The sequence below is a fragment of the Pongo abelii genome, chromosome X, assembly GCF_028885655.2.
Source record: "Pongo abelii isolate AG06213 chromosome X, NHGRI_mPonAbe1-v2.0_pri, whole genome shotgun sequence".
In the NCBI taxonomy this organism is placed as follows: domain Eukaryota; kingdom Metazoa; phylum Chordata; class Mammalia; order Primates; family Hominidae; genus Pongo; species Pongo abelii.
In genome coordinates this window covers 125,618,741-125,643,243 of record NC_072008.2, presented here as the reverse complement: position 1 = coordinate 125,643,243, position 24,503 = coordinate 125,618,741, and the positions used below count along the sequence as shown (strand labels likewise).

Below are 24,503 nucleotides of genomic sequence, written 5' to 3'. Positions count from 1 at the left end.
GTGGCACAATCTCAGCTCACGGCAACCTCCGCCCCCCGGTTTCAAACCATTCTCCTGTCTCACATCACCACTGCGCCTGGCCTGGAATTATTTTCTTACACCCCTCTCAGCTCAAACCTAACCAACTGGAATTTTAAACATTGTAGGATCCACTCAGAAAAGGAACTAGAAAAAAAATACTTTTTCTGTATTCCCCTAGTCATCTCTGAAGAAACTATGTTTGTAAAATTTACTAATGTCAGCCGGGCAAAATGGCTCACACCTGTAATCCCAGCACTTTGGGATGCCAAGGTGGGTGGATCACTTGACGTTAGGAATTCGAGACCAGCCTGGCCAACATGGTGAAACCCTGTCTCTACTAAAAATATAAAAACTGGCCAGGCTCGGTGGCTCACACCTGTAATCCCAGCACTTTGGGAGGCCGAGGCAGGTGGATCATGGGGTCAGGAGTTCAAGACCAGCCTGACCAAGATGGTGAAACCCCATCTCTACTAAAAATACAAAAATTAGCCAGGTGCAGTGGCAGGCGCCTGTAATCCCAGCCACTCAGGAGGCTGAGGCAGGAGAATCACTTGAACTTGGTAGTCGGAGGTTGCAATGAGCCGAGATTGAGCCACTGAACTCCAGCCTGGGCAACAGAGCAAGACTCTGTCTAAAAAAAATAAATAAATAAAGTTAAATAAAATATACTAGTGTCTATTACAATAGTAACAACTACAATTTATGAAGTATTAGCTGCTAGGCACAGAGACAGGTGCTTGATGTACATTATGGATGTACATTATGTCTATACAAGCCTCACAGTTGCCTTCTAGTTTTTTTTTTAAGTGATAAAGACTACATTGGGTAGATTGCTTGATTTTGTGTAACATATTTAAAAAAAAAGAAATGCTTTTCTTCATTTTATTTTTATTAAGCACTACATAACACATTGCATGCTACATAATACACTGTATAACCTTCTAGCAGGGGTAGATGGCCATAACTGAGTTATTTTTTTCATCAATCAGGAAAATGCTTCCTTAATCAATGTTCTCCAAACCCTGAAAAACAGTTTAAAAAGGAGAATGTGACAAGTCTGTTCCCATCAAAGATATGCCATGTACTTTTATTTCCAGTGTCATTAAATGGCATTCTGTTATTAAAAAGAGTGCTTCCACATCCCACATTTCTCTAACTGCAACAATACATTGGATTAAATTTTATAATCACTAAAGAATAACCTGTAATGATTTCTAGTTTTCATTTTCTGACAGCAGCATATTGCTTCATATGAAACAAACCTTCCCCAACCCCCAATCAGAACTAAAGTCAAGCAACTCTTTACCACCTGGATCCTTTTTTTTTTTTTGAGATGGAGTCTCACTCCCATCATGCAGGCTGGAGTGCAGTGACGCGATCTCACCTCTCTGCAACCTGCATGTCCCGGGTTCAAGCAATTCTCCTTCCTCAGCCTCCCAAGTAGCTAGGATTGAAGGCGTGTGCCACCATGCCCAGCTGATTTTTGTATTTTTAGTAGAGAAGGGGTTTCGCCATGTTGGCCAGGCTGGTCTAGAACTCCTGACCTCAGGTGATCCACCTGCCTCGGCCTCCCAAAGTGCTAGGATTACAGGTGTGAGCCACTGTGCCTGGCCTCCACCTGGATCCTTTTACAAAGCACCTCAGTGAGTCAGAGGACAAGAAGGTAAAATCTGTTTTAAAAAATAACAGCCAACATGAGGTAGATACTATTATTCTCATTCCATTTTTTTTTTTTTTTTTTACAAATGAGGAAATGGAGGCTCAGAGAGGTTAAAAGTCACCTGCTTAAGTCCATAAGGAATTAGCAGAGCCAGAATTCAGGGACCCCAACTCCAGAACCCTTCTCTGACAAGCACTACACTATCTATTCAAAATACCTACTGGATCTTACTAAGTTGACAACCAAATACTTCAGAAGCTATAAATTAAAAGATTACGCCGGCCGTGGTGGCTCACGCCTGTAATCCCAGCACTTTGGGAGGCCGAGGTGGGTGGATCATGAGGTCAGGAGTTCAAGATCAGCCTGGCCAAGATGGTGAAACCCCGTCTCTACTAAAAGTACAAAAATTACAGCGCGCCTGTAATCCCAGCTACTCGTGAGGCTGAGGCAGGAGAATCACTTGAACCTGGTGGGTGGAGCTTGCAGTGAGCCAAGATCATGCCACCGCACTCCAGCCTAGGCGACAGAGCAAGACTCCATCTCAAAAAAAAAAAAAAAAAAGACTCATCAGTGATGACACTTCTTCTAGGTATTAAATAACATAGTCCAGGTATTTGGTTTACTATTACAGGAAGAACTGCCTTAAGAGAAGTTAAAACTGTATCTTCCTTGGAGCCATCTCTTAGAAATCCTAATTCTGTCTCACATGCCAGGTGATTCTGATGGTTATTCTTGGACCATACTTTGAGAAATATGGCTCCAGATAAGTAGATATCTATTATCATGTTCATTGGATTAGATTCTCAACTACGTCTCCACTGAGAGGTGTATCATCCAGGTTGAGTCCTTATAATATTACTTAATCACTATGACCCTTGTCTACAAAATGGAAATACTATTTACTTAGGTTTGTTGTGAGGAATAAATGAGGAAGGAGAAAATATTAAAAAGTAAGCATTTTTAAAAGAATTATGAGAATGAACTACTCCTACAAAATATAAAAACATACTATTAGGGCCAGGAGTAGGGCCCTGCTCACGCCTGTAATCCTAACACTTTGGGAGGCTGAGGTGGGCGGATCACTTGAGGTCAGGAGTTAGGGAACCAGCCTGGCCAACATGGTGAAACTCCATCTCTACCAAAAAGTACAAAAAAAAATTTAGCTGGGCATGGTGGCGGGTGCCTGTAATCCCAGCTACTCACGAGGCTGAGGCACAAGAATCGCTTGAACCCGGGAGGCGGGGGTTGCAGTGAGCCAAGATTGCACCACTGCGCTCCAGACTGGGTGACAGAGTGAGACCTTGTCTCAAAAAAAAAAAAAAAACACACAGAAAAACAAAAAATATACTATTAGGTTGAACCTTATGAAATGCTACTGCTTGGTCGTTTTTGACCTACAAAAATGGCAATGTCATAATTGAATCAAATATAAAATTATAGTAATTCTTTAAATGAAGTATTGTTGCAGGAATAGGCAGACCTAGAGTATAGAAAAGCACATCCGTGAAACAGGCCCATGTGTACATGGAAATTTAGTTTACCAGAGTGGTATTACAAATAAAAATGAACTGGGTGCTTGGTGGTTTTTTTTTTTTTTTTTTTTTTTTTTGAGACAGGCTCTCATTCTCTCGCCCAGGCTGGAGTGCAGAGTGCAGTGGTAGGATCCTAGCTCACTGCAGCCTCGAACCCCTGGGCTCAAGCTATCCTCCTGCCTCAGCCTTCTAAGTAGCTAGGGCTACTAAACTGTTCTATAAATGGGTAATTGCGATAACTAGCTACCTCTTGGAAAAAAGTAAAGTTAATCCTCCCTTCACATTATACTGCAAAATGACTTGTAGATGTAACCAAATAACTAATTTTTTAAAGAAACTAACAATATTAGGAGAAATTATTTTTTAAAAGTATTTTTATGAGCCAGGTATAGTGGCACACCTGTAGTCCCAGCTCCTCCGAAGGCTGAGGCAAGAAGATCACTTGAGCCTATGATGTGAGGCCAGCCTGGGCAACACAGCAAGACTGTCTCTATTTAATTTTTTGAACGTATTTTTATAATCTTAGATAGAAAAGGCCTTTGTACGGGAGACATAAAAACCCAGAATCCAGAACAACAAAACATGATACATTGAATATCAAAATTTAGAACTATCTGATGAAAAACATCATAAAGTGAAAAAGACAAACAGCAGACTGGGAAAAATGTTTGTCATATATAAAATAGGCAAAAAATTAAAGTCTAGAATATATAAAGAACTATAGCTCAAAAAGAAAAAGACAGACAATAGAACAGGCAAAGGATAGAGGCAACAATCCACAGAATAAGAAATCTATGACAATAAGAAAAACTAAAAAAAAAAAGAAATATAAAAGATTAAATATGTAAAAAGATGCCAACCTCACTAGTAGATAAGAAAATGCTAGTTATATATAAGCACTGTATGACCCTTGGCAAGGCATTACCAGAACCCCCCTCAACCCTGGCAAAAGGCTGGCATCAGAGTGGCATCTTACCTTTGACACACAGTAACGATCAACTCCAGAGATGCGCCTATCTCTTTCCATCAGATTCCAGTGATACCCAAAATAAGCAACCCTTTTTTCCTTCAAATAAGAGACAATTATTGTTGCAGTTTATAAAAGTGAGTGACCCAATTGATGTATATTACAATTTTTAAAAGGGACATTCCAGAGAAATGGAATCATTGTTTAAATAAAAATGCAAATTAGTAGTACAAGAACAGAATCTCCTAAATAAAATCAGACCACTAAACTTTAGGATTAAGTTGGTAACTGTGACTTCTTACACTATTTTAACCAACATGAATTTTTTTTCCTTTTTTTTCTTTAAAAAAAAAGAAATATCTAGGTGTTGCCTTTTGGGACACTAAGAAACAACAGCTGTAGATCACACGTGAAGAACAATAACAAAATCAAAAAGTAAATAAATTTATACTCTGCACTCTAGAGATGATGTGAAGGGCTAGGAAGAGGGGAAAATGAATCCTGATGTAAAAAACAAGATCTTGCAGTAAATTCCTAAAGGCTTGCAAGAGAAAATGGGGAATAAAAAAGTCAAGGGTGGCCGGTCGCAGCGGCTCACGCCTGTAATCCCAGCACTTTGGGAGGTCAAGGCGGGTGGATCACCCGAGGTCAGAAGTTCGAGACCAGCCTCGCCAACATGATGAAACCCCGTCGCTACCAAAAAAAAAAAAAAAAAAAAAAAAAAAAAAAAAAAAAAAAAGGCCAGACGTGGTCCCGGCTACTCGGGAGGCTGAAGCAGAAAAATCTCTTCTTTTTTTTTTTGAGACGGAGTTTCGCTCTTGTTGCCCAGGCTGGAGTGCAGTGGCGCGATCTCGGCTCATCGCAACCTCTGCCTCCTGGGTTGAAGCGATTCTCCTGCCTCAGCCTCCCAAGTAGCTGGGATTACAGGCATGCGCCACCACGCCCAGCTAATTTTGTATTTTTCGTAGAGACGGGGTTTCTCCATGTTGGTCAGGCTGGTATCGAACTCCCGACCTCAGGTGATCCGCTCGCCTCGGTCTCCCAAAGTGCTGGGATTACAGGCGTGAGCCACCGCGCCCAACCAGGAGAATCTCTTGAACCCAGAAGGCGGAGGTTGCAGTGAGCGATTCTCAGGCTTGAGCCACCTTTTCTAATCTACCTTTCCGGCCCCCGCGTCGCTACTCTGCCCTAAGACCCACTCTGACACACCCAGACACGCTGTTTTTCACTAGAGCAGGATGTGGTTTCTACCGGGCTTCGTTTCGCAAGCCTCGGCTTCTAGGCAACCGGAAGAAAGTAGAGGGCCGACCTCGGAGAGAGGGTTCGCAGGCTGACGGCCTCCCTGCCCACCACCCTTTTCGGAAATCAGCCCGTGGAGTCCGCCCCCGGGCCGAAGCCGCCTTACCTTGCCCCCGTGAGTGAACTTGTGGATGTACGCAGTAGCCAGTCCTGGAATCAACAAGCACACGCCCATGACGGAGAGTCCGGGGAGAATCTCGAACCACATCTCTGCCCCGTTACCTAGGCCAAAACCCTACTTCTGGGTCCTTGAAAGGTGACCTGGCTTCGCCTCTCTTCCCAGCAAGCCCCGCGGCCGCCCGCGAGCGGGGCGGTGCCACGTACGGCTCCGGAAGAAGCGACGGAATCTGCTAGGGCACAAGAGAGGCGGGCGCTCGCGCTCTCGCAGTCCTCTTCCGTCAGTGTCTTTTGCTTCGACTCCCGGTGGAGCGCGCAACGTGGAGTGACGTGCAGGGGCCAAGTGCAACCCAGACAGCCACGGCCGTTTCGGAGCTCGGGACTCTAAAATGGCAGAGCAGCTTTCTCCAGGAAAGGCGGCGGATCAGGTGTGCACCTTCCTTTTCAAAAAGCCTGGGCGGAAAGGGGCTGCTGGACGCAGAAAGCGCCCGGCCTGCGACCCAGAGCCCGGAGAAAGCGGCAGCAGTAGCGACGAAGGCTGCACTGTGGTTCGACCGGAAAAGAAGCGGGTGACCCACAATCCAATGATACAGAAGACCCGTGACAGTGGTAAACAGAAAGCGGCTTACGGCGACTTCAGCAGCGAAGAGGAAGAGGAAAATGAGCCCGAGAGTCTCGGCGTGGTTTATAAATCCACCCGCTCGGCGAAACCCGTGGGACCAGAGGATATGGGAGCGACAGCTGTCTATGAGCTGGACACAGAGAAAGAGCGCGATGCACAAGCCATCTTTGAGCGCAGCCAGAAGATCCAGGAGGAGCTGAGGGGCAAGGAGGATGACAAGATCTATCGGGGAATCAACAATTATCAGAAATACATGAAGCCCAAGGATACGTCTATGGGCAATGCCTCTTCCGGGATGGTGAGGAAGGGCCCCATCCGAGCGCCCGAGCATCTACGTGCCACCGTGCGCTGGGATTACCAGCCCGACATCTGTAAGGACTACAAAGAGACTGGCTTCTGCGGCTTCGGAGACAGCTGCAAATTCCTCCATGACCGTTCAGATTACAAGCATGGGTGGCAGATCGAACGTGAGCTTGATGAGGGTCGCTATGGTGTCTATGAGGATGAAAACTATGAAGTGGGAAGCGATGATGAGGAAATACCATTCAAGTGTTTCATCTGTCGCCAGAGCTTCCAAAACCCAGTTGTCACCAAGTGCAGGCATTATTTCTGCGAGAGCTGTGCACTACAGCATTTCCGCACCACCCCGCGCTGCTATGTCTGTGACCAGCAGACCAATGGCGTCTTCAATCCAGCGAAAGAATTGATTGCTAAACTAGAGAAGCATCGAGCTACAGGACAGGGTGGTGCTTCCGACTTGCCAGAAGACCCCGATGAGGATGCAATTCCCATTACTTAGGTTTCCCATAATTCTTAAATTTAAAAAATAAATATTTTGTTCTTTTGGAAGTCTTAATTCGTGTCCTTCCTTTGTAGAGAAAGTGACAGAGAAGGCGGGTGGTGAAGTAGGGTCCTGGATTAAAAGCTTCAAGGTAGGTATAATCAGGATTTTTAGCCCTAGGATAACCATTTTGCCTGTGTTTCTTTTCAGAACACTTTGGCATAAATTATAGGGGTGGGAGTAGTTTGAGAAAAGAGCTATAATTTGCTCGAAGTAACTAAAGCTATGATGAAAGCAAGACCTCTGAGCCTGTTTATTATATCACATTTCTGTATCACTTAATAGTTTACAAAGTACTTTCATGCATTCTTTCTCTTGGGAGCCTGTACTACAAAATATACCCGAGCCAAGGTGTGGGGGAGAGGGGTTGTGTTTGGGGAATTGGTAGCTAGCACCACAGGCTTCACATATGGGAAATGTTCCTTACTGTCTTGGTTATTTATTTATTTATTTATTTTTGAGACGGAGTCTCACTCTGTTGCCCAGGCTAGAGTGCGGTGGCGTGATCTCAGCTCACTGCAACCTCCGCCTCCCCAGTTCAAGCCATTCCCCTGCCTCAGCCTCCCGCGTAGCTGAGACTACAGGCGCATGCCACCACACCCGGCTAATTTTTTTTTTTTTTTTTTTTGTATTTTTAGTAGAGACGGGGTTTCACCATATTAGCCAGGATGGTCTCGATCGCCTGGCCTCGTGATCCGCCCGCCTCGGCCTCCCAAAGTGCTGGAATTAACATGTGTGAGCCACCGAGCCCGGCTCCCTTGCTGTCTTGGAAGCAGCTATAGTTAACCCCCACGTCCATGGATGATAAAAGTATCTGTGCTCAGCTATCCAGTGTGACAGACACTAGTCTCAGGTGGCTATTGAGCACTTGAAATGTGTCTGACCACTGTATTGGACATTGCTATTGTAGACAGAACTTGTGAACCTGCAGAGGGCAAAAACATAATATTTTATCATCCATTACCTGAAACTATCTGTGTTCTCACAGTCTCTGTAATAGTGCTGATCACACCTCATTAAAATTAGTCGATGTACCTGTCTCTCCAACTGGTTTATGAACTCAGTGACTAGCCTAGTGCTTGGCATATAATAAGCACTTAATAAATAAGCCTAGAGAGGTTTAAAAGGGGAGATTGGGGCCAAAGCCTTGAATCCAAGCTGAGGAGCGTTGACTGTATTCTGTAGGCAGCAGGGGAGATAGCAGAGGTTTGGGAAGAGAACACAATCAGACTTGGGTTTTTTTTGTTTGTTTGTTTGTTTTAGTGTTACTGTGGTTGCGGCTATAGGATGGCTCACAAGGGAGATGGAACACAAAAGGCCGGGAGGCCAGTTAGGCCAAGTGATTAGTAAATTTTTATTGATATGGCTAGAATTTGGGCTAATCCCACGAAACAGATGCAAGAATAAATTCTGGGTTAGTGGTTTTTATTCACATTCATTAATCCGTTTAAAGATATTCTTTTTTTTTTTTTTTTTTTTTTGAGACAGAGTCTTGCTCTGTTGTCCAGGCTGGAGTGCAGTGGCGCAATCTTGGCTCATTGCAACCTCCGCCTCCCAGGTTCAAGCAATTCTCCTGCCTCAGCCTCCCGAGTAGCTGGGACTACAGACGTGCACCACCACACCCAGCTAATTTTTGTATTTTTAGTAGAGACAGGGTTTCACCATATTGGTCAGGCTGGTCTTGAACTTCTGACCTCGTGATCCGCCCGCCTCGGCCTCCCAAAGTGCTGGGATTACATGCATGAGCCACCGCGCCTGGCCTAAAGATATTCTTTGAGTAGCTACTCTCTATCAGGCACTGTGCTTGGCATGGGGGATATTAGCAGTGAACAAGATGGACACAGCCCCTGCTCTCATGGAGCTGGACATTAAATAATGACTGTTTGTTTGTTTTTGAGACAGAGTCTCGCTGTGCCACCTAGGCTGGAGTGCAGTGGCATAATCTCAGCTCACTGTAACCTTCGCCTCCCAGGTTCAAGCAATTCTCCTGCCTCAGCCTCCCGAGCTGGTCTCGAACTCCTGACCTCATGTGATCCGCCCGCCTGGGCTTCCTAAAGTGCTGGGATTACAGGTGTGAGCCACCGTGCCCTGCCTGTTTTGTTTCTTTTAATTTCAAATAGGATCTCCTATGTTGCCCAAGCCCATCTCAAACTCCTGGCTTCAAGCAATCCTCCCGCCTCAGCTTCCCAACATGCAGGGATTACAGGCGTAAGCCACCATACTTGGTCTAGGAAAGCATTTTGAAAAGTGTCATGTCCTACACAAAGCTTCGGACGAAAAGGAAATAAATGAAAAGTGTCACGAAGGCAAGGCGCAGTGGCTCACGCCTGTAATCCCAGCACATTTAGAGGCTGAGATGGGAGGATCACTTGAGGCCAGGAGTTGGAGACCAGCCTGGGCAACAGGGAGACCCCCGTCTCTACAAAACACAAGCAAAAATTTTAGCCGGGTGTGGTGATGTGCACCTGTAGTCCCAGCTACGCAGGAGGCTGAGGTGGGAGGATCCCTTGATCCCAGAAGATCAAGGCTGCAGTGAGCCATGATTGCACTACTACACTCCAACCTGGGTGACAGGAATGAGACCCTGTCTCAAAAAAAAAAAAAAAAAAAAAAAAAAAAAGAAAAGAAAAAGAGAAAAGAAATATGGCAATGAGTAGCAAAAGAACCAGAAAAAAATGTTCATTTTTTTTTACTATTTCTGATAATTTATACTAAAAAAGTTATTCAGGGTTGAGCACAGTGGCTCATGCCTGTAATCCCAGGACTTCATGAGGCCAAGATTAGAAGATCACTTGAGCTCAGGAGTTTGAGAACAGCATGGGCAACATAGCAAGACTCCCATCTCTAAAAAATAAAAATAAAAAAAGTTACTCAAAAGTAGAATAAAGCGTTATGGAAAAAGATATACTTTGAGTTGTTATCTATTATATAAGCTGAGAGAAAAGGTCCAGGAGAAAACACAGATGATAAAAGGTGAAAGAATGCTGCTGATGACTAAATTCTAGGAGGTAGAACAGAGAAGCGACAGAATTAAGAGCATAAATCAGTCTTAAAGAGTTGAGAGGGCAAGAGAAAGATGACGTTTGTGCACTACTCTCCACATGATGTTTTTTAATACTTGTCTGTCAATCTTTTTTTCTTCTATCTTTTTTTTGGTTTTGAGACAGGGTCTCACTCTGTTGCCCAGGCTGGAGTGTAGTGGTGCGATCTCGGCTCACTGCTACCTCTGCCTCCCAGGTTCAAGCGATCCTCCTGCCTCAGCCTCCCAAGTAGCTGGAGTTACAGGCATGCACCACCATGTCCAGCTAATTTTTTGTATTTTTAGTAGGGAAGGGGTTTCACCATGTTGGCCAGGCTGGTCTGGAAATCCTGGCCTCAAGTGATCTGCCTGCCTTGGCCTCCCAAAGTGCTGGGATTACAGACGTGAGCCACCGCACCCAGCCTTTTCTGTGAATTTTGAAAAAGTATACAAAGTACTTGCAAATGAGCATTATTCTGGAGTCCATAGCATTCAGCAGATTCTTAAAAGGGACCGTGACTCCATAAAAGCACCTAAATCAATAGTGTACTCAAAGTACTTTTCGTGTTTACAAGCTTATGATTACATTTTCTACAGTTCAGGAATATTTTCATCACCTTTTATTAAATGGCACAACTTCATTTCATACGTGGGAACTAAATAGTTATTCTTACAATTTAAAAGAAACTAAATACGTAGAGGGAAGCAAGCGCTCTAGCACAGATGAGGTTGCAGCTGGACCCTAAAGGAGCTTACCTAGTTTGAGAGGTCAGGGCACCTATGTCTCCCCTAGGAAATGAGCCTCAAACTGAGACCCGAGAGGTGAGTTGGAGAAAGAGTATCTCAGGTAGAGGGACAAGTATATATACTAAGGCCCTGATGTGAGAGACTGCCTCCAGCTAAAAACTCAAGGCAGTCTAAGGTGGCTGGGGAAAAGAGACAAGGTAGTCAGGGCCAAAGAGCAGACACCTTGCAAGTCATGTTAAGGACTTTGGACTTTATCTGAAGGGCAAAAATGCGCCATGAAAGCATTTTAAGGGCCAGGCGCAGTGGCTCATGCCTGTAATCCCAGCACTTTGGGAGGCCGAGGTGGGCGGATCACTTGAGGTCAGGAGTTCGAGACCTGCGTGGCCAACACGGTGAAACCCCCGTATCTAGTAAAAATATAAAAAATTAGCTGGGTGTGGTGGCGGGCACCTTTAATCCCAGCTACTTGGGAGGCTGAGGCAGGAGAATCCCTTGAACCTGGAAGGCGGAGGTTGCAGTGAGCCAAGATTGCGCCACTGCATTCCAGCCTGGGAGACAGAGCAAAACTCTGTCTTGAAAAAAAAAAAAAAAAAAAGTTGGGGGAGCTGGGCGCGGTGGCTCACACCTGTAATCCCAGCACTTTGAGAGGCCGAGGTGGGCGGATCACGAGGTCAGGAATTCGAGACCAGCCTGACCAACATGGTGAAACCCCGTCTCTACTAAAGATACAAAAATTAGCCAGGCGTGGTGGCATGCACCTGTAATTCCAGCTACTAAGGAGGCTGAGGCAAGAGAATTGCTTGAACCCGGGGTCGGGGGTGCGCAGAGGTTGCAGTGAGCCGAGATTGCACCACTACACTCCAGCCTGGGTGACAGAGCGAGGGACTATCACCCAGTCCCTTTTTTTGAGACTCCGTCCCAAAAAAAATTTTTTAAAGGGTTTTAAGAAGGAAAATGAAATGATCAGATCTGAATTTCAAAAAGATAATTCTGAAGAGTGGGGAATGGATTGAAGGCAGCCAGACATGAAACAGGGAGATCAGTTATGGGGGTGGTGCACTGGTCCAAGTCAGATGATGGTAGACTGGAGTAGACTGGTGGCTGTCAACATTCATTTAATAAATTTGTATTGATCACCCACTACATGACAGGCATTAAGCACTGGAGATACAGTCATGACAAAAGCACACAAGTCCCTGCTTTCATAGAACTTACATGAAGTGAGCACAGTGGCTCACACTTGTAATCCCAGCACTTTAGGAGGCTGAGGCAAGGAGGATCACTTGAGGCCAGGAGTTGGAGACCAGCCTGGAAAACAAAGTGAGACCCCATCTCTACAAAAAATAAAAAATAAAAAACTTAGCAAGGGATGGTGGCATGTGCCTGTAGTCCCAGCTAATCAGGAGGCTTAGGCAGGAAGATTCCTTCAGCCTAAGAGTTTGAGGTTGCAGTGAGATGTGATCATGCCACTGCACTCCAGCCTGGGTGACAGAGAACCCATCTCAAAAAAAAAGAACGTACATGAGAGACAGTGACAGATATATATATATCAGATTGTGATGAGTGCTATGAAAAACAATAAAGCAAGGTAAACGGCTAAGAGTGCAGGGGTGTAGGGGAATGCTATTTTACATATGGTAGTCAGGGAAGGGCCTCTTCTGATAAGGTGACATTTGGGCAGAGACCTACATGAAACAGATATCGGGGAGAAGAGCATTCCAGACAGAGAACACTTAGTACAAAGGCCTGAGGCAGGAAAGTGCATAAAACACAACTTTGTAATAGAACCAATAATTATAGAAGAACACCTGCATAACCACCACCCGGGTCAAGAACTACAAGACTGAAAACACTGAAGAAGCCCCTCAAGGACCCCCTCCAGATCACACCCTCAGGATCACACCCTCAGAATCTCAGGATCCCAGGATCACACCCTCAGGTAATCACTATATTGATTTTTTTTTTTTTTTTTGAGATGCAATCTCACTCTGTCACCCAGGCAGGAGTGCAGTGGTGTGATCTCAGCTCACTGCACCCTCCGCCTCCCGGGTTCAAGTGATCCTCCCACCTCAGCCTCCTAAATAGCTGGAATTACAGGTGTAGGCCATGACACCCAGCTTTTGTTTTTTTTTTTTTTTTTTTGGTAGAGACAGGGGTCTCCTACGATGCCTAGGCTGCTCTGGAACTCCTGGGCTCAAGCAATCCTCATCCCTCAGCCTCCCAGTGGGATTACAGATGTGAGCTACCATACCTGGCTGTTGAACCTTTCTGTAAACACTTTTTTATTTGCTGAGGTGAAATTTACATAACATAAAATTAACCAGTTTAAAGCAAACAATTTAGTGGTATTTAATACACTTGCAATGTTGTGCAACTACCACCTCTATATAGTTCCAAAACATTGTTTCCATCACCCCAGAAAAAAACCCCACACCCATTAAGCAAATGCTCCTCATTTCCTCCTCCCCTCCACCAACCCCCTCAATCCCTGGCAACCACCAATCTGCATTCCCTGTGGATTTAATTATGTTATATATTTCTTTTCTTTTCTTTTCTTTTTTTTTTTTCTGAGACGGAGTCTTGCTCTGTCACCCAGGCTGGAGTGCGGTGGAGTGATCTTGGCTCACTGCAACCTCCACCTCCCAGGTTCAAGCAATTCTCCTGCCTCAGCCTCCCAAGTATCTGGGATTACAGGTGTGCGCCACCACACCCTGCTAATTTTTGTATTTTTAGTAGAGACAGGGTTTCACCATGTTAGCGAGGCTAGTCTCAAACTCCTGACCTCGTGATCTGCCCGTCTCGGCCTCTCAAAGTGCTGGGATTACAGGCGTAAGCCACCGCACCCAGCCTATGTTAGATATTTCATATAAATGGAATTGCAATATGTAATCTTTCGTGTCTCGCTTCTTTCATTTAGTTTTCAAGGTTCATCCACATTGTAGTATGTATCAGTACTTCCTTTCTATGGCTAAACACTATTCCATTGTATGCATAGAACACAATTTGCTTATTATCCAATCATCTGTTGATGGATATTTGTTCATTTACCTTTTAGCTCTGACTATGGGTGTACATGTATTTGTTTGAGTGTCTGTTTTCAATTCCTTTGGGTATATACTTAGGAGTGTAGTTGCTGGGTCATATGGTAAGTCTATGTTTAACTTTTTATATATGTATACATATAGAGAGAGAGAGACAGGGTCTCACTCTGTCACTCAGGCTAGAGTGCAGTGGCCAGATCATAGTTCACTGAAGCCTCACACTCTTGGGCTCAAATGATCCTCCTACCTCAGCCTCCTGAGGAGCTAGAACTACAGGTGCACAACGCCATGCCTGGCTAATTTTTTTTTCTTTTTTGTTTTGTTGAGATGGAGTCTGGCTCTGTCACCCAGGCTGGAGTACAGTGGCACGATCTCGGCTCACTGCAACCTCCGCCTCCCAGATTCAAGCGATTCTCCTGCCTCAGCCTCCCAAGTAGCCGGGATTACAGGCACCTGCCACCATGCCCAGCTAATTTTTGTATTTTTAGTAGAGATGGGGTTTCACCTTCTTGGCTAGTCTGGTCTCGAACTCCTGGCCTCGTGTGATCCGCCCACCTCAGCCTCCCAAAGTGCTGGGATTACAGGCATGAGCCACTGCACCCAGCTAAATCTTTTACTTCTTTTGACAATGTTTTATAGTATTTAGAGAATAAGTATTGCACTTCCTTTGTAAAATTTATTCCTAATATTTTGTTCTTGATGCTATTGCAAATAGAATAATTTTCTTAATTTCATTTTTAGATTATTCAACAGTATATAGAAATAAAATTGATTTTTTTTCCAATATTGATCTTATATACTGGAACCATGCTGATCTCATTTATTGGTCCTAGCAGGTTGTTTTTTAGTGGATTCCTTAGGATTTTCTATATACATGACCACGATATTCTATGTACATGAACCAGGACTATGTCATCTGCCAATAAAGTTTTAGTTCTTCCTTTCCAATCTGAATACATTTTATTTCATTGTCTTGCCCAATTGCCATCGATGGAGCTTCCAGGACAATGTTGAATAGAGGTGGTGAGATTAGACATTCTTCTCTTGTTCCTGATCTTAGGAGGAAAACATCCAATCTATCACCACTAAGTATGTTATTAGCTGCGAGTTTTTTGTAGATGCTCTTTTCTGAGTTGAGAAAAGTTCCCCTGTATTCCTAGTTTGTTGAGTGTTGTTATCATGAAAAGGAGTTGGATTTGGGGCAAATGTTTTTTCTGCACCTACTGAGATGATTATGTGGTTTTTGCTTTTTATTCTACTGATATGGTCTATTACAGTAATTGATTTTTGGATGTTTTAAAGATAGGAAAACAAAACAAAGTGTTTTTCCTACTCTCACACTCAAGGAAACACAGAACATTTCACCTGTGGTCACCAAAATGTGTAGAGAAATACACACATACACCAACCAAGCAATTCTCCAGCCGACATCAGCTGGATCTCCTCTAAATCAATTCAATTCCAACACTCCCTACCTGGAAATAGCATCAGATCCCATAGATCCTATACATAGATTTGGGGCTCAGTCCTATGAGACTGCCCCCCACCTCAAATGCCAATAGTAAGTAGTAGGTTGTCATCTATACTTCTGACCTACCAGCTATAAATCAGGGGTTTCTACCACCCTCTCCTCACGTTCCATTAATTTGCTAGAGTAGCTCACAGAATTCAGGGAAACACTTTACTTAAATTTACTCATTTATTATAAAGGATATTACGAAGCATATAGACAAATAGTCAGATAGAAGAGCTGTGTAGGGCAAGGCATGTGAGAAGGGGCCCAGAGCTTCCATGCTCTCTCTCTCAGAGAACTACCCTCAAGGTAACTCATGTCCAGCTAGCCAGAAGCTCTCAGAACTCAGTCCTTTTGGACTTTTATGGAGGCTTCATTACACAGGCATGATTGATTACATCACTGGCCATTGGTGATCAACTCAACCTTCAGCCCTTCTCCCCTCCCCAGAGGTCTAGGTTTGTGGGGTGACGTGGGGTTGAAAGTTTCAACCCTCTAATTACATGATTGGTTCCCCTGGCAACCAGCCCCCATCCTGAGGCTATCCAGGATCCCACCAAGAGTCACCTCATTAAAACAAAAGGTGCTACTATGACCCAGGAAATTCTGAGGGATTTAAGAGCTCTATATATCAGAGCTTTCTTTAATCTAATTCGTTTCTTTTAATTTTTTTTTTTTTTGAGATGAAGTCTCACTCTGTCACCCAGGCTGAAGTGCAATGGCAAGATCTCGGCTCACTGCAACCTATGCCTCCCGGGTTCAAGCAATTCTCCTGTCTCAGCCTCCCAAGTAGCTGGGATTACAGGTGTGTACCACCACACCTGGCTATTTTTTTTTTAGATGAGTCTTGCTCTGTTGCCCAGGCTGGAGTGCAGTGGTGCGATCTCAGCTCACTGCAACCTCCATCTCCCGGGTTCAAGTGATTCTCCTGCCTCAACCTCCAGAGTAGCTGGGACTACAGGCATGCGCCACCATGCCCAGCTAATTTTTTGTGTATTTTTAGTAGAGACGGGGCTTCACCTTGTTAGCCAGGATGGTCTCGATCTCCTGACCTTGTGATCTGCCCACCTCGGCCTCCCAAAGTGCTGGGATTACAGGTGTGAGCCACCATGCCCAGCCTTTTTTTTTTTTTTTTTTTTTGAGATGGAGTCTCAATCTGTTGCCCAGGCTGGAGAGCAATGGCATGGTCTTGGTTCACTGCAACCTCCGCCTCCTAGGTTTAAGCAATTCTCCCGCCTCAGCCTCCCAAGTAGCTGGGATTACAGGTGAATGCCACCACACCTGGCTAATTTTTGTATTTTTAGTAGAGATGGTGTTTCACTCTGTTGGCCAGGCTGGTCCTGAACTCCTAACCTGGTAATCCACCTGCCTCGGCCTCCCAAAGTGCTGGGATTACAGGCGTGAGCCACCACGCCCGGCCTCCTTACTTTCATATCCATATAATGTGTTACTGCATTTAACATTTGACATAAATAATCTCTTCATATTTTTGTAATGTAACAAACATTTTATTAACATTACTTTTACATCTGAGAATTTACCAGCATTTTTAAGATAACTCTATAATTTTTTCTAGTTTTTTTTTTTTTAATAGCCCCTACACAAACTCACAGGATTTAGGGTTTTCGTTTTGTTTTGTTTTTTTAACTACCAGCCTTGGAGATGTAATTTAGATTTATGAATCAGCTGTATTACTTTCTAGCCATGTAATTTTGGGTTTGAGTGACCACGTGTCTTAACTTCACTCATTGCAAAATAGGGAAAACAACAGTACCCAATTCAAAGGGCTGGTGTGAGGACTAACCAAGTTAACGCACACAAAGTGCCCAGCACAGGGCAAAAATAAGGTTTGATCATGATTGTTTTGTTGTTGTGAAAGTCCATAAGTCTCCTTTTGTCCAAATTTCATCTCACTTCTCAGTACACAGGATCTTTCTAAGTCTACATTACAGAAATATAATTAACTGATAATTTTCTACACTTATACCTGTAAAATTATTCCCCTGAGAAAATTACACAACTTCAGGATTTTTAAAGCTTACTGGATTTACTTACAAGTTTACATGAGTGCGGCTGGGTGTGGTGGCTCATGCCTGTAATCCCAGCACTTTGGGAGGCCGAAGCGGGAGAATCACTTGAGCTTAGGAGTTTGAGAACAGCCTGGCCAACATGGTGAAATCCCGTCTCTACTAAAAATACAAAAATTAGCCCCATGCCTGGCGCCTGTAATCCCAGCTACTTGGGAGGCTGAGGCAGGAGAATAGCTTGAACCTGGGAGGTGGAGGCTGCAGTGAGCCGAGATTATGCCACTGCACTCCAGCCTGGGCAACAGAGCGAGACTCCATCTCAAAAATAAATAAATAAATAGATAAAGTTTACATGTGTGGTACAGTTTGAGCATCCAAAATCCGAAATGCTCCAAAATCTGAAACTTTTTGAGCACTGACATGATACCACAAGTGGAAAATTCCACACCTGACCTCGTGGGACAGGCCACAGACAAAACACAGGCACATGACACACAGTTTATTCAGTGTCTCCAAGGAAAAAATTAAAATTACCTTCAGGCTCTGTGTGTAAGGGGCATATGAAACATAAATGAATTTCATGTTGAGACTCGGGTCCCATCCCCAAGTTATCTCATTACATATATGCAAATATTCCAAAATTCGAAACACTTCTGAAATCCAAAACACTTTTGGCCTGAAGCATTTCAGATAAGGCATACTCAACTTGTATTCTCCCTCAGAATCTAATGTCACTCCTCCAAGGCTCAGCTACCAATTTTAAACTAAAAACTTTTCTTAATTGAGAAATTCATCTCTGTTTCCCATGTGACTGAATTCCTTATATTGTTCGTTAGCTCCTCTTGTTTTTTTTGAGACAGAGTCTCACTCTGTTGCCCAGGCTAGAGTGCAGTGGCGCGATCTTGCTCACCACAACCTCCGCCTCCCAGGTTCAAGTGATTCTCCTGCCTCAGCCTCCCGAGTAGCTGGGATAACAGGTACTCGCCACCACTTCCAGCTAATTTTTGTATTTTTAGTAGAGATGGGGTTTCACCATGTTGGCCAGGCTGGTCTCGAACTCCTGACCTCAAGTGATCTGCCCGCCTCGGCCTCCTAAAGTGCTGGGATTACTAAGCCACTGCGCCCGGCCACCTCCTCCTGTTTTATGTCATCAGTAGACATCGGGAACAGCTGCTTAACATCTTTTGTTATAATCCTTAAACTGTGGGAGGGTACTTCAAATAATTATACTATGTAAGCCTCCTTTATGCACTGACTGGGAAGGAGTCCAACATTCTCATACATATTTTTAACTTGGCTAATTCATAAAATATTACCCTTTCTTTCATAGGTAATATTAGGATCAGCAGGCGCTCATGTGAAATAATTTTTTGTACTGTACAAATTATCCAACTCCTTTCCTAATTGTCTGTTTAGAATTTGGATAATTTCAGAGCTGATCTGGGTCAAGAATTGATTAAAAACAACATTGAATATAACATTTAAATAAAAGTCAATTTGATCTTAAAATTGGATATTAAACCACCTTTAAGCTAGGTGGAGCTGAACACCAGGCAGTTCCACAAGATTTCCACAAGGAGTTTTATTTGTGAAAGGAATTAATAAAAAACGGGCAAGACAATTTATTAAAAGTAGCCTGTTCAATGGAGGGCAGGGAAGATGTTTTAAAGTAAGGTTCTTCCATTTGTGTATAGATATTTTCTTTCTGGGTTTTTGTTTGTTTGTTTGTTTGTTTTGAGACAGGGTATTGTTCAGTCGCCCAGGTTGGAGTGCAGTGGCACAATCACAGCTCACTGCAGCCTTAACTCCCGGGCTCAAGCTATCCGCCCGCCTCAGCCTCCTGAGTAGCTGAGACCACAGGCGTGTGCCACCACACTCGGCTAATTTTTTAATTTTTTGTGGAGACGGGTTTTGCCATGTTGCCCAGGCTGATTTCGAACTCCTGGGCTCAAGTAATCCTCCCACCTCAGCCTCTCAAAGTGTTGGGATTACAGACAGAGCCTCCTTCTGCTTTTCTAAAGTGGGGTCCCAAACATGATACTGCTCATCATCAGAAGTGGGAAGAGGAACCTTGGAGCATACAGTGAAACTGTGAGAATCAGTGGTGTGAGGAACTTCAGGGACAGCTCTCTTTCTCCCTCTCTCACACACATGCACATACTTATTCTTGGTCTCCCCCTTACTTGGTGGAAAGGAGCCATATCGCCATCCCTGTTTTGTTTTGTTTCTTTTGCTCTGGCATAAATAATATAATAACCTGGTACAATAACCAAAAGGATAGAAAGGCACACAGTGAAAAATGTATGAAAAGGTGCTTAACTTAATCATTAGAGAAATGCAAAGTGAAACTACAATGAGCCACCCCTACACACCCACCAGACAATACCAGATGTTGGGAAGGGTATGAAGCAATCAGGACTCTCACACACTGCTGATAAGTGTAAATTGGTACAACCCTGTTGGAAAACTCTATGGTAGTACCTACTAAAGTTGAGCATATGCTTACTCTGTGATCCAGCAGTTCCACTCCTAGGTATGTATCTGACATGAATCATCAAACAATATGTACTAAAATCCCAGCAGCACTATTTGTATTAGCCCCTAAGAGTGGGATAAATTGTAGCAGACTCATACAATGGAATATTATGTAACAGTGAAAAGGAATAATCCACAGCTACATATAACATAAATGAGCTGGGCGTGGTGGCTCAAGCCTGTAATCCCAGCACTTTGGGAGGCCGAGGCGGGCGGATCACGAGGTCAGGAGTTCAAGACCAGCTTGGCCAATGTTAGAAACAAAATGCTTGTTCCTCGGTGCCACAAAGAAATAGCACTCGAACAGAAATTTAATTTTCTCAGCAAGACAATTTTTACTTCTATAGAAGGGTGCGACTCATGAATAGAGTAATGGCGAGAGCACACCTGAACAAGGGAGGGGAAGGGGTTTTTATTCCTGACACAGGTAGCCCCTACTGCTGTGTCGCTCCCCTATTGGCTAGGGTTGGACTGCACAGTCTAAGCTAATTCTGATTGGCTACTTTAAAGAGACCAGGGGTATGAGCCAGAGTGGCGGGGTGAGTAGTTTGGTGGGAAGGACGGTTAGGAACAGGTAACTAAAGGTGACTTAGGTCAGAGCAGGGACCAGGGGTGACTCAGGTCAAAGCGGATGACCGGGGTGAGTCAGGACGGAGCAGGTAACCAGGGGAACAGATGTGAACTACTGATGAAAACTGGTGGAAAATGTTGTTTACTGAAACTACGAGGAAGTTAAACTTTACAATGGAAGACAAAGAACTGAACATACTGACATACTGATTCTTTGAAGAGAAATCTAGAACTCACTGTATCCAACAGCCAATATGGTGAAACCCCATCTCTACTAAAAATACAAAAATTAGCCGGGCATGGTGGCACACGCCTGTACTCCCAGCTACTCAGGACGCTGAGGCAGAAGAATTGCTTGAACCCGGGAGGTGGAGGTTGCAGTGAGCCAAAATGTAAGCCAAGATGGCGCCACTGCACCTCAGCCTGGGCGACAGAGCGAGATTCCATCTCTAAATAAATAAATAAATAAATAAATAAATCTCAGTCATAAATATTGAGAGAAAGGAGCCTAACATAAAAGGATGCATGCTGTATGATTCAATTTACATAAAGTTCAAAACAGACAAACTCAATAGTATTAGAAGTCATTCATAGAAGGATGTAGCTGCTAAAAAAGAAAAAGCAAAAAGGATAGTGGTATTCTTGGTGGCGAAAACGACTGGGAACAAGTAGGAAGAGAGCATCTGGAGTGCTGGCAATGTTTTGTTTCTTGATCTACATGCTGGTGTTCACTTTGTGAAAATTCAGCAAGCTGGATGCTCACTTTTAGTGCACTTGTCTGTACATGTGTTATACTGCAATTAAAAGTTTCATCAAAAAGGAAGTCTACAGTGTGTGTTAGGTAGAATAATATCTCCCCCAAAGTTGTACACATCCTAATCCCCAGAACCCATGACTATGTTAGGTTATATAGCAAAAGGAAATTAAGGTTGCTAATCAGGTGTCCTTAAAATAGGGAGATTATCCTGGATTTTACAGGCAGACACAATGTAAACACAGTAGTCCTTCAAAGTGAAAGGGGAAAGTGCAGAGGCCAAGAGTTGGAGATCAGCCTGGGCAACACAGTGAGACCCCTTCTCTACAAAAATAAAAATAAATTAGCTGGGCATGGTGGCATGCACCTGTAGTCCCAGCTATTTGGGAGGCTAAAGCAGGAAGATCACTTCAGCTCAGGAGTTTAAGGCTTCAGTGAGCTGTGACCCTGAAAAAAAAACTTGGAATGGCAAGGCAGAGAATAAAAGAGATATAGACAATAGACAGAAGTAGGGGCAGGGTCAGAGAGAGATGCTTGAAGACGAAGGGTTCACAAGCCAATGAATATGGGCCGCCTCAAGAATCTGAAAAAGACAAGGAAATCTATTATCTCCTAGAGCCTCCAGGAAGGAACTCAGTCCTGCCAACACCTTGATTTTAGCCCAGTGAGATCCATATTGGACTGTTCGTTTATTTATTTATTATTACTATATTTTTTGCCCCCTCACAGGACAAAGCTAAAACCTTGTTGGACTTTTAACCTACAGAACTGTTAGATAATACACTTGCATTATTTAAACCCACTAAATTTGTGGTAATATTACAGCAGGAATAGGAGGCTAATACAGTTGGTGTGGGGGAAGATCAAGTGTTCAGTTTTGGATGCATTCAGTGGCTGAACACGTTAGACATCTTAAGTGGAGATGTTCAATAGGCAGTTGGATACATGACTCTGGAAATCATCAGGGAGGTATGGGCTGGAGATGTAAATTCTTTTTTTGTTTTGTTTTGGTTTTGAGATGGAGTCTCACTCTGTTGCCCAGACTGGAGTGCACTGGCACAATCTCGGCTCACTGCAACCTCTACCTCCCGGTTTCAAGCGAATCACCTGTCTCAGCCTCCTGAGTAGCTGGGATTACAGCCGCCCGCCACCACGCCCAGCTAATTTTTTTGTATGTTTAGTAGAGACAGGATGTCACATGTTGGCCAGGCTGGTCTCGAACTCCCGACCTCAGGTGATCCACCCGCCTCGGCCTCCCAAAGTGCTGAGATTACAGCTGTGAGCCACCACGCCCGGCCTGGACATGTAAATTCTAGAGTACAGTTGTCAGCAAAGAGAGAAAAGCCAAAAGAATGAATTAGATTAATAAAGGAGTGAGTGTACATAGAAAAGAGGTCTAAGGACTGAGCCCTGGGACACTTTATTCTGGCAACTGACAAATAGCTGGTGGTTTAAAGCTAGTGAGGACACCAAAACAGAGGCATACACTACCAACATGCAAGTGCAGAGCTAAGCAGTAGGTCAGAGGCAGATACACAAACAAGGCTCATAAGAACGGCCAGGTACTGAAAGCAAGAGTAACAGATGCCAAATACAGGGAAACAGTTTTAGCCACAGGAATAGGAATCCAAGAATAGGCTGGACAATTGGAGTGAGAAAATTTAAGTGCAGAGTCAGGGGAATATATTCTAGAGGTCGGCAAAAATGGGAGTTGGCCCTTAGGCAGCTTTCTGCCTTGGGCTCCTATTGCATCTTTAATTTGGTTTCTGTCCTCTATGGGTGTCTGTGTCTCTCTCTCTCTCTTTTTGAGATGGAGTCTCACTCTGTCACCCAGGTTGGAGTGCAGTGGCACGACCTCGGCTCACTGCAACCTCCGCCTCCCAGGTTCAAGTGACTCTCCTGCCTCAGCCTCCCAAATAGCTGGGACTACAGGCACCTGCCACCATGCCCAGATAATTTTTGTATTTTAGTAGAGACAGGGTTTCACCAAGTTGGCCAGGCTGGTGTTGAACTTCTGATCTCAGGTGATCTGCCTGCCTCGGCCTCTCAAAGTGCTGGGATTACAGGCATGTGCCAACACGCCCTGCTAATTTTTTTTGTTTTTAGTAGAGACAGGGTTTCGCCAAGTTAGCCAGGCTGGTCTCGAACTCCTGACCTCAGGTGATCCACCCACCTTGGCCTCCTAAAGTGCTGGGATTACAGGCGTGAGCCACCACGCCTGGCCGACTGATCTGCTTTCTATCACTGTGGTTTTATTTTTCTAAAATTTCATATAAATGGAATTGTACAACATGTACTCTCTTTGTGTCTAGATTCTGTCACTCAACATAATCACTGTGAGATTCACATTTGGATTGTTTCCAGTTTGGAGTTATTATAAATAATGTAAAATTGGCCCTTTTTAAGTGAAGATGGTGATCGCAACTAAATCAAGTTGGGTTTTATTTTTATTCCCTTCCCTGTGGGACATCAGTACCTGGGGAGAAGGATCCTTTTGCTAAAATAAGGTGATGAAAACAAATCTTGTATATTTTGGTCATATTACTCCTTTAAATATCAGTATCTTGTGTTTATTTATTATTATCCTTCTTTTTTATATACAGGGTCTCGCTCTGTCGCCCAAGCTGGAGTGCAGCGGCGCGATCAGGGCTTACTGCAGCCTCGAATTCCTGGACTCAAGAACCTCTCTTCTCAACCTTCCCGAGCAGCTAGGACTACAGGCGTGCGCCACTGAACTCGGCTAATATTGTAGTATTTACTAAGTATCTGTAAATCCTAATCAATATAAGGAAAATAAAGTTTTTTAAATGTTAGGCTTTTTCTTTTAGTTGTAGGAAAATAAATTCTAAAGCCTCTGAATTCAATGATAAAAAATACAAGTCGCTCCCCTAGTGAGGCAAAATTTGGATGGCATTGAGTTTATCTGATGGAAACTAAGCGTGCAGAACCTATCTTTCGACCTGAAAAACTCTGAAGATGGAAGGATTCGATTTACTTACAAACAGAGACCCTGAGATAGTTCTGGCTCCTGAACGCCCAACAAAAGCGGGTAGCTGCTTTGTATGCCGGGATTTGTAGTCCCCGACAGAGTCACTTCAAGATGGCGGAGTTGCTAATGACGCGCGAAGGGGCGGGCCCCGAGGGAGTCTGGGCCGCGAGGGGATTGGGTGGCGCAGGAACTTGGCGGGCGGGAAGTAAAAACCAGGTGTTAAAACCTTTGCACTGGGAAAGGCCCAAG

At 44.1% G+C, this 24,503-nt stretch overlaps 3 protein-coding genes across 3 annotated transcripts in view; 1 reads left to right on the top strand and 2 right to left on the bottom strand.

The window, feature by feature from the left end:
• The window catches only part of AKAP14 (A-kinase anchoring protein 14), a 67,851-nt gene extending 43,458 nt beyond the window's left edge, over positions 1-24,393 (bottom strand). The window contains exon 1 of the mRNA XM_054545006.2: positions 24,265-24,393. The gene's annotated coding sequence lies outside the window, so the exon portion shown is untranslated. The remainder of the gene's footprint in view (positions 1-24,264) is intronic.
• On the bottom strand, positions 890-5,777 carry NDUFA1 (NADH:ubiquinone oxidoreductase subunit A1). Its single transcript, NM_001133277.1, is given in 3 exon segments — positions 890-1,043; positions 4,190-4,279; positions 5,586-5,777. Coding segments are annotated over 3 exon segments (213 nt in total). The 5' UTR covers positions 5,688-5,777; the 3' UTR covers positions 890-1,022.
• RNF113A (ring finger protein 113A) lies at positions 5,895-7,067 on the top strand. The gene has a single exon (XM_002832046.4). The coding sequence runs from the start codon at positions 5,986-5,988 to the stop codon at positions 7,015-7,017; it is 1,032 nt and encodes a 343-aa protein (XP_002832092.1). The 5' UTR covers positions 5,895-5,985; the 3' UTR covers positions 7,018-7,067.
• Positions 24,394-24,503: the final 110 nt, after the last annotated feature.